The sequence below is a fragment of the Perca fluviatilis genome, chromosome 17, assembly GCF_010015445.1.
Source record: "Perca fluviatilis chromosome 17, GENO_Pfluv_1.0, whole genome shotgun sequence".
In the NCBI taxonomy this organism is placed as follows: domain Eukaryota; kingdom Metazoa; phylum Chordata; class Actinopteri; order Perciformes; family Percidae; genus Perca; species Perca fluviatilis.
This window is the reverse complement of record NC_053128.1, coordinates 17,881,847-17,892,041: the sequence shown is the minus strand read 5'-3', so window position 1 is coordinate 17,892,041 and position 10,195 is coordinate 17,881,847. Positions and strand designations below refer to the sequence as shown.

The window sequence follows — 10,195 nt, the reverse complement described above, 5'->3', positions numbered from 1 at the left end:
CAGGTCATCTGGCGCAGCACTCCATCACTCTCCTTCTTGGTCAAATAGCCCTTACACAGCCTGGAGGTGTGTTTGGGGTCATTGTCCTGTTGAAAAATAAATGATGGTCCAACTAAACGCAAACCGGATGGGATGGCATGTCGCTGCAGGATGCTGTGGTAGCCATGCTGGTTCAGTATGCCTTCAATTTTGAATAAATCCCCAACAGTGTCACCAGCAAAGCACCCCCACACCATCACACCTCCTCCTCCATGCTTCACGGTGGGAACCAGGCATGTAGAATCCATCCGCTCACCTTTTCTGCATCGCACAAAGACACGGCGGTTGGAACCAAAGATCTCAAATTTGGACTCATCAAACCAAAGCACAAAATTTCCACTGGTCTAATGTCCATTCTGTGTTTCTTGGCCCAAGCAAATCTCTTCTGCTTGTTGCCTCTCCTTAGCAGTGGTTTCCTAACAGCTACTTGACCATGAAGGCCTGATTAGCGCAGTCTCCTCTTAACAGTTGTTCTAGAGATGTGTCTGCTGCTAGAACTCTGTGTGGCATTCATCTAGTCTCTAATCTGAGCTGCTGTTAACTTGCGATTTCTGAGGCTGGTGACTCGGATGAACTTATCCCCGGCGGCAAAAAAAAGGGATGGTTTTTTTTTTTTGTGGTGTGGGGTGGGGGTGGGGGGTTTTTTTTTTTGGTTTTTTTTTTTTTTTTTCCGCTTTTGGGGCAAAAATATTTTTTTTTTTTTTTTTTGGGCTAACTTACCTTATTTTTTTAAGTAATAATGGCCACTCATTTCTCTTTACTTAGCTGATTGGTTCTTGCCATAATATGAATTCTAACAGTTGTCCAATAGGGCTCTCGGCTGCGTATCAACCTGACTTCTGCACAACACAACTGATGGTCCCAACCCCATTAATAAGGGAAAAAAATCCACTAATTAACCCTGACAAGGCACACCTGTGAAGTGAAAACCATTTCAGGTGACTACCTCATGAAGCTAATTGAGAGAACATCAAGGGTTTGCAGCGCTGTCAAAAAAGCAAAGGGTGGCTACTTTGAGGACATGTTTTCAGTTATTTCACACTTTTTTGTTAAGTACATAATTCCATATGTGTTCATTCATAGTTTTGATGCCTTCAGTGAGAATCTACAATGTAAATAGTCATGAAATTAAAGGAAACGCTTTGAAAGAGAAGGTGTGTCCAAACTTTTGGCCTGTACTGTATATATCAGACAGTAGGCTGATCTTTTTACCAATTATTTAACTGCATCAGGTTCTCAGTAGGTCACTTCTAACATGATATTGCCGTTACCAAAACAGGCCTCCTCAGTGGGAACAGAATTGATAAGTCGATTAATCAGTTACTTAATCAATACTGATAATAGATTAAGCACTTTGTCATTAATTACATTACATTAAAAACATTTGCTGATACCAGCTTCTCAAATGAAAGGATTTTCTGTTTTTCTCAATTTCAATTGAAAACAGCGGTTTCAAGATGTCACCTTGAGCTCTGGGATAATATGATGGACGAGTAGACTAAATGATCAAAACATTAACAAAATATTTATAAATAGTAATAATAATAGTCAGATTAATCTATAATGAAAACAAATAAGTGTTACTCTGTTATTTTAAGTATCTCACACAAATAAAGCTGCAGGTGTCAAATAAAATAAAATTGGTCAGAGTTCAAATTACAAATGTGCATATGGACCTCCAGTATAACCAGTGTTAATCAAATGAAAATATTCATATGAATATTTTCATTTGATTAACACTGGTAATAAAATCAAGAGAATGATTTCAGATGAGCGTGTTACAGTGTTGGTTTGCTTTGTTGTCATTGCTCCTTTAAAGCTGTGGTCGGAGCAGGCATTGGTGGCACAGCTGCAGCGTTTTACCTGAGGCAGGAGTTTGGAGCCGGGGTGAAGATCGATGTGTTTGAACCTGGCGCTGTTGGCGGACGACTAGCAACAGTGAAGATAGGAGATTATGAGTATGAGACGGGAGGCTCAGTGATCCATCCTCTTAACCTACATATGAAGCACTTTATTGAAAAATTAGGTAACATATCCCAAGTTCAACAGACTCAGCACAAACACATGAATACTTGGTGCGTAGTTCAGTATATTTGAAACTTAGAGAGAGCAATCCTGTTACTTTGTGTTGATTTTTCAGGTATTCCTCCAAGGAAAGATGTCCCCTCTAAAATGGCAATCTTTGATGGAAAAGAGCTCACGTTTGAAGAGAGTGACTGGTATATAGTAAATGTCTTGCGCATGCTCTGGAGATACGGGTTCAACTTTCTCCGAATGCATATGTGGGTGGAGAGTATTTTGGACAAATTTATGAGGTGAGGAGGAAAAGTAGTTGTCATGGCTCCTAAATCTTATTCTTTTAGCATGAGATCCAGGAATATCAACATGGAATTGCTGTCCCTTGTTCTGTTGGGTGTCTTAATACTCATGGAAATTCCCTTTATTCACAGGATCTACCAGTATCAGCAGTATGGTTACTCATTCTCCAGTGTGGATAGGCTCCTTCATGCCATGGGCGGCGATAGTTTTCTTACCCTGGTGAATCAGACCACGGAGGAAACAATGATGGGCGAAGGATTTTCGCAGATCTTCCTCAACGATATTGTCACACCTGTCACTCGTGTCAACTATGGCCAAAGTGTCCGCATCAACGGCTTCGTGGGTAGGTTTAACAATGACGTGAGAGATTCGGATTTGGTTTATCACATATCTCAAGTTTTTTTTTGAAAATGCTGTCAAATAGAGGTAACATTGACTATTTATTGTCTTCCAGGGGCAGTGTCATTAGCAGGAGCAGATTCAGGCCTGTGGGCAGTGGACGGAGGAAATAAGAGAGTGTGCTCAGGACTGCTGTACCACAGCAAAAGTGAGCTCATCCCTGCCAGAGTGACTTCCATTTTAGTCAAAGTTCGACCATCAAAGACAGGTACCTTTTAACATTCCTTCATTCGGTATGGAACTGGTCCCAACGATGGATTTTTCATGTGAATGTTTCAAGTTTTTTTAAATGGCAAATATTTAATCTTAACTTCCCTCCTTCTCCCTTATTTTTAGGCACCACAACCAGTTTATATGAGGTTAATTATGTTGAAGAATCAGGCCCAGCACACTCTCTGTATGACATAGTAATAATAGCAACACCGCTTCACCAGGGAAAGTCTGACATCACATTCTCAGGCTTCTCCCCTCCAATCCCGTCTCATTACCCCGGACGTTACCACCAGACTGTCTCCACTCTGGTCCACGGCATGCTGAACGTGTCCTACCTCGGGACCACAGAGCCAGCCTCAGAGTTTACTGTGTCTGACGTCCTCACCACAGACTCAAAGGACTCTGTCATCAACAGCCTGAGCTCTATTGACCCTGTGTACATCCCTCAGGGTTACAAGCGACCCCCTGCCAGCCAGACCAAAGTCTGGAAGGTGGTCTCCCCAAAGCCGCTGTCCCAGGAGCAGATGAAGAACATGTTCCTCTCCTGGGATTCAGTGTCGGAGACTCAGTGGCTGGCTTATCCTTCTTACCATCCACCGCACCGTAAGACGCCTCCCTTCATCCTGCACAACCGGTTGTACTACCTCAACGCTGTGGAGTGGGCGGCAAGCGCCATGGAGATGAGTGCCATTTCTGCCAGGAATGTGGCCCTGCTGGCACACCACCGCTGGCACCAACAGGTCAGCAAGATCGACCAAGAAGACCTGCACACCAGACTAAGAGGGGAACTCTGAAGAGGGAGAACTCTGACCCCTTTAAAGTGCCCATATTCTGCTCATTTTCAGGTTCATAATTGTATTTTGAGGTTGTACCAGAATAGGTTTACATGGTTTAATTTTCAAAAAACACTATATTTTTGTTGTACTGCACATTGCTGCAGCTCCTTTTTTGACCCTGTGTGTTCAGGTCTCTGTTTTAGCTACAGAGTGAGGCATCACACTTTTATCCCATCTTTGTTGGGAGTCGCACATGCGCATTAGCTAGGTAAGGACTACTAGCTAGAAGCTAGCGCCGCTAGCAGTTAGCCACCTTGTTCTCAATGGCAAAACACTGCTACAACACTGTTCACAGTATAGAACTACTTACATGTCCCTCGCCTGCAGGTATTCCACGCCAAGTTGGAAGTGCGCCCTCATTTAGAAGAAGTCTCCCGGCTAATCCTGCCTTATACTGACCGAAGTTGGAGAAACAGCTAGCTGATGTGGTATTAGCTAAAGGGGTTAGCATACACCAAATGTTTCGGACGATGACGTAGACGGCCCTGCCGATTTTGACCAGCTCACCCGGAGACTGAAGGCAGGTTACATTCTGAAACCCGTATCTCACTCAAAACAGCATGGATAGTTTTCCAAGTGTGTATGCGTGTGGAAGCACCAGAGACACATAATAACCCAAATCCCGGAAAAAGGTTTTTTTTCATAATGTGGGCACTTTAAACTTCAAGAACAATTCCTGGTTTATTACAATTTGGATCTTGTTGTTGTAGTTTTGGCCATCATTTCTATCTTTTACTCAGCAAAGTAATTGCTAAGATCTGGGAAAACCAGTCGCTACAATTAGGTCAGACAGGGCAAAAAACTTGAGCAGTCAAACAATCACAGTTTAACCAGTTTATCTAAACCACTGTATTTTATTGTTAACCCTTTAGTAATCTGTCATTGCACAGGAAAACTGCTTGTATACACACAACCACTTCAGATATGATGTTTTAAAGTTGAAGTTGAAAGGTTTTAGTGATGTCTCTGCTTTCACAGTTCTCAGCCGTTAACTTGGCGAGTACAATGTTATTACCAATAGGAATGTTGACCAAAACTAAGAAAAAAAGACCAACTGGAATGATCCTTTAATCACCCTAACTGTAGCTACAGTTCATAATTCACCAGCAACAATAGCACAAATCACACTAAAAGGTGGGTCAACATTGTACTGTGCTGAAGTTTGTAATCACTGTTAACCACGCTGAACTCCAGTAGACACATAGTGTTCCTCTGTGTACGTGTGTGTCATTTTTATATATTTCTTATGTGCACTGCTTCTGTTGAACATGGTACAGCTAACATCCAGCAAATCAGCTTGTTGGTGACACGTAATCCAAGATGGATTTAGGGGTCTTCCGATGATTTCTCAGCCTCTTTACATCCTCAGCAGACTACTTTATATGTTGTTAGTGAGTAAAGACAGCTGTCAGCAAGAGATGTGGGCCACTAAGATGTCTTTGCAAATCAAATGTTTTGATGTCAGTTATGAAAAGGATTAACCAGTCCATGTTTTTTCTTACTATCCAATTGTACTGATAATGTTAATAAGACTATAATTGGACAGGCTAATAACACTGACGAGGTGTATAAATTCAGCATGTTAAAACAATGATTGTGCCTTAAAGATTAAAGGTTAATTGGCTTACGTCTTTAATAAATGATACGTCTCCTTATCATTTGTCCTGTGGGTCTTCCTGTGTCATCAGAGCCAGGCCACAAGGACCAAACTAAAAAGAGTAGAATGCATTTCTGTTTTGTTGTAACATGGAGGATAATCTGTATTAAAGTACTCTGTACGTGTGCATTAACAGATGTCATGTCACTTTATACCTACTGTACCTACCTAAACCACTTTCATGTTCTTTAACCACTTTGGGAAGGAAATTGTAGTTTGCTAAATGTTTCTTAAGAGCAGGTGTATTTTTCTAGATTTTTGAAAGACATTTTATGGTTTGAGTATATTTCAAGACATACTGTTGCAAAAATATTAATGGTGCAGTTGAATTGACAGAAAAAAAAATCTGTTTAGCATTTAATTCTTTTTGTAAATACCTTAAAAAAACAATGTGGAGTATTTAGACTGGCTTCTTCTGCACAAATAAAACAAGGCTTTTAATTATAATATAAACTTTTGATTTCAGATTTGAATCAATACTGAAACCTCCCAGACCAAACAGTGTGTTTTGTAAGAGCCTAAAATCACAATAAAGGGATGAGACAGTGTCTGCTTTTGTCTGCATTAAATTATGTTTAAATCACTTCTCAAGACATACTTCACTCATATCGCTCTCTTTCTATGAAGCAATTTGCAAACTTGCTTCATAGATGAAGTGTGTGATGGTATTATTGATGACCATTTTATTCTTGTCTTTATATTATAATCTCTCACCCAACTTGTACTTTTGTTTACATTTCTTTCTATCTCGTTTCACTTTTAAAATCCATTTTATTTTCACACTATCATTATCTAAAATGTCTCTTTTTGTAAGGAGTAAAATGTTCTGCAGTTCTATTTATGACAGCTATTACAGTCAGCTGTTGTATGAGGGGCCATCTGGGACATTATTCACATTACAGAAATGCTTTTATACACTAATGAAAAATTATATTCTCACATACTGTACTGAAACCTCACACACACAACTGAAACGCTCTCATAAACACTACTGAAATGGCCTCACACGCAATACTGAAAGGCTCTCATATGCACAACTGAAACAGGATTTCATTTTTAATAGTGTATATGAGAGCGTTTCAGCAGTGTTTATGAAAGCATTTCAGTAGTGTTTATGAGCTCGTTTCAGTATTGCGTGAGAGGATTTCAGTTGAACAGGAAGGAGTTTCAGTGTAACAGGAAGGTGGGTGGGAAAAGTAAGTTAACATTCTCTGAGCAAGATTCAAACCTGAGTCTCCCACATAAAAGTCAATGATATTACCCATTGAGCTATCCATCCATTTATATATCTCATTTACTTGAAAAAATTGTATTATCTCAGAAAACAGGCACAAAACGTACGCTTAAGAAGAAATGTCTGTATGAAATACACGCTTCTTTTTCCATCCACCTTTTGCCTTCTGGTTAAACTGAACTGTCTTCCGGTGTTCCGACGAAAACAACTACCTGCCACAACAGATGGGACGGACATGCAATGCAACGCCTCCTAATGCATGTATGTCATATATGTAAGAAGCGCATATTTCATACAGACTTGTCTTCTCAACAGCCTGCAGAAGTCCTTACAGAAGCAGCTGCAGTCAACATTGTACTGTGCTGAAGTTTGTAATCACTGTTAACCACGCTGAACTCCACACATAGTGTTCCTCTGTGTACGTGTGTGTCATTTTTATATATTTCTTATGTGCACTGCTTCTGTTGAATATGGTACAGCTAACATCCAGCAAATCAGCTTGTTGGTGACACGTAATCCAAGATGGATTTATGGGTCTTCCGATGATTTCTCAGCCTCTTTACGTCCTCAGCAGACTACTGTATATGTTGTTAGTGAGTAAAGACAGCTGTCAGCAAGAAACATGGGCCACTAAGACGTCTTTGCAAATCGAATGTTTTGATGTCAGTTATGAAAAGGATTAACAAGTCCATGTTTTTTCCTATCACAAAAAATCCTATCACACGCAATACTGAAACGCTCATAAACACAACTGAAACGCTTTTACTGTTTTTTTATGCATTAATGTTCTCATGCTTTTAATCGTACTGTTTTTATGATCATGTACTGACCGTTGCTTTTGTTTTGTGTGAAGCACATTGTATTGACACAGGTATGAAATGTGCTATATAAATAAACACTACTGAAACACTCAAAAACACTACTGAAATGCTTACATAAACACTACAGAAACGCGCTCACGCACCATACTGAAAAGCTCTCATATACACTATTGAAAGTAATATCCTGTTTCAATTGTGTATATGAGTGTGTTTGTTTTAGTATTGCATATTAGAGTGTTTCAGTTGTGTGTGTGTGTGAGGTTTCAGTATAGTAAGTGAGAGTATAATTCGTCACTAGTGTGTATGAAAGCATTTCAGTAGAGTGTGTGAGAGGATTTCACTTGTTTGTGTGTGAGGTAATTGTGAATAATGTCCCAGATGTTGATCTGCACGATTAATTGAGGAATTGTCTTACTGAGGGACATTGTGACCCATCATTCATAAGCCAAGGATGTGTGGTGAAATCACCGTTTCCATTCGCAAAAGGAAATGAACATTGCTTTCAGCTCAGATCCAAGGACGCCCATTTTTCCTTTTGTATTAAACAGACACAGTAACACCCCAAATGAAGGCCCGTGTGACTGAAGAGCCAACAATGGGTGGCATTGATGGCCTGAATAAGGATACGTCTGTGTGGTTATGTGCCACCCAGCTGTCCTCTCAGGTAGGGAGGGACAATGGTACCAGAGCTGCCTGTCCATGCAAAACATGTGACGTTACTGAAGATATAAGAGGCTGTAAAGTGACAACATCCCCAAAATCTTCCACTACCCAGACCAAAAGCCAAGATGAGATTTCTAGTGCCGCTAGGTGTTTTCCTCGCTGTGGCAGCGTTTCACTCCGGTAAGAAGAATAAATAGTTGTTTATGATTTGCAAGGGAATTAGAATGTCACGATAATTTAAAATGTGGTGATCTCCATTGATGGCAACTGTGAGCTCAAAATCTTTTGTCTGTTTTTATATAAGTTTACTTGATAATGTGCCTCTACAGAAAACCCATTCATGTTTATTTACTACAGATGTTCAGTTATGTATTTATTTGAGGCCTGACTAATGTCTTTGTTATGATTCCTAGCTCTCTCAGCATCTCTGGAATCTGCAGAGAGAGAGGAAGTAGTTGCTCAGCACGGTGAGGAATTTTTCTTATAAATAATTAGCATAAAAGCAATAATTATAACTAGAAAATGCATTTCCTGCAGAAAATGCTTGTGAATGCTGAAAAGCTAAATTGCTAAAAAGGATTGCTGGCATGATTGCGTAGGAAGAAGGTGAAGTAGTGAGAATAGTTGGAGAAGTGGTTTTAATTAATATGAATTTTATTGAAATGTTAAATAATACCAATAATGTCTTAAACAAAAGTAGAATATTTTTATATTTTTTAAAAAGAAAAGTCATGGTATAGCATGTTGAAAAGTCAATGTATAGGTAAGTCGAAAGAATGGTATGTCGAAAAAAGTTGTGGTATTGTTTGTTGAAAATACTCATAGTATAGTATGTCGAAAAGAGTCATGAAAAAGTCATAGTATACTACAAACGTATGTCGAAAAAACGTCATTGTATAGTATGTCAAAAAGTGATAAAACAGTCAGTATATTATGTCGAAAATTGTCATAGTATAGGATGTTGAAAAAAGTGATGAAAAGTCATAACATAGTTAGATCGGGGGAAAAGTCATAGTATTGTATGTGAAAGGAAGTCTGGAAGAACATGCAAGCTCTACACAAAAAGGACAAGCCTGGCCTGGGAATCGAACCAAGCGTTAGAGTCTACAGTGCTATGTTGATGCCAATTGGAGCAATGCTAACCACTGATACACCATGCCAATGAATAAAGCATGTTGAAAATAGTCATATTATAGTATGTTGACAAAAGTGATAAAAAGTCATAGTATAGTAAACTGAAAAAAATCATAGTATAGCATGTCGAAGAAAGTGTTAAAAAAGTCATAGTAAATATGTCGAAAATGGTGATAAAAAGTCATAGTATAGTATATTGAGAAGTGATAAAAAAGTGATGACATATTATACAATGACTTTTTTCACTTTTTTTGAAATACTAAACTATGACTTTTTTAGACTTACTATTATATGACTTTTTTCAACATACTATACTACGACTTTTTCATCACTTTTTTCAACATACTATACTATGACTTTTTTCGACCAGCTATACTATGACTTTGTTCACTTTTTTCAACATACTATACTAAGACTTTATCACTTTTTGACATACTATGACTCTTATTCACTTTTTTTGACATACTATACTATGATTTTTTTTTAATTTCTTCGACATATTATACTATGACTTTTTTAATAATTTTTGACATACTATACTATGACTTTTTTCGACATACTATACTATGACTTTTTATCACTTTTTTCGACATACTATACTATGACTTTTTTATAATTTTTTTGACATACTATACTATGACTTTTTTATAATTTTTTTGACATTCTATAATATGACTTTTTTCAACATACTATACTATGACTTTTTTCGACTTAATATACTATGACTTTTTTTCACTTTTTCCCACATACTATAATATGACTTTTTTTCGACATACTGTACTATGTCTTTTTTATGACTTTTTCTGACACACTATGACTGTTGTGTGTAGTGGGATCGATTGAGGACCCAAATGCAGGGAGAGGCAGGCAGGCAGGAGAT

General features: G+C 38.5%; 1 protein-coding gene across 1 annotated transcript in view; it reads left to right on the top strand.

Annotated features, from left to right (window-relative positions):
• The window catches only part of pcyox1 (prenylcysteine oxidase 1), a 6,399-nt gene extending 2,511 nt beyond the window's left edge, over positions 1-3,888 (top strand). The window contains exons 3-7 of the mRNA XM_039779951.1: positions 1,859-2,065; positions 2,180-2,354; positions 2,490-2,701; positions 2,813-2,965; positions 3,094-3,888. Of these exons, the coding sequence (XP_039635885.1) occupies positions 1,859-2,065; positions 2,180-2,354; positions 2,490-2,701; positions 2,813-2,965; positions 3,094-3,764 (1,418 nt within the window). The 3' untranslated portion in view covers positions 3,765-3,888. The remainder of the gene's footprint in view (positions 1-1,858; positions 2,066-2,179; positions 2,355-2,489; positions 2,702-2,812; positions 2,966-3,093) is intronic.
• The last annotated feature ends 6,307 nt before the right edge of the window (positions 3,889-10,195 follow it).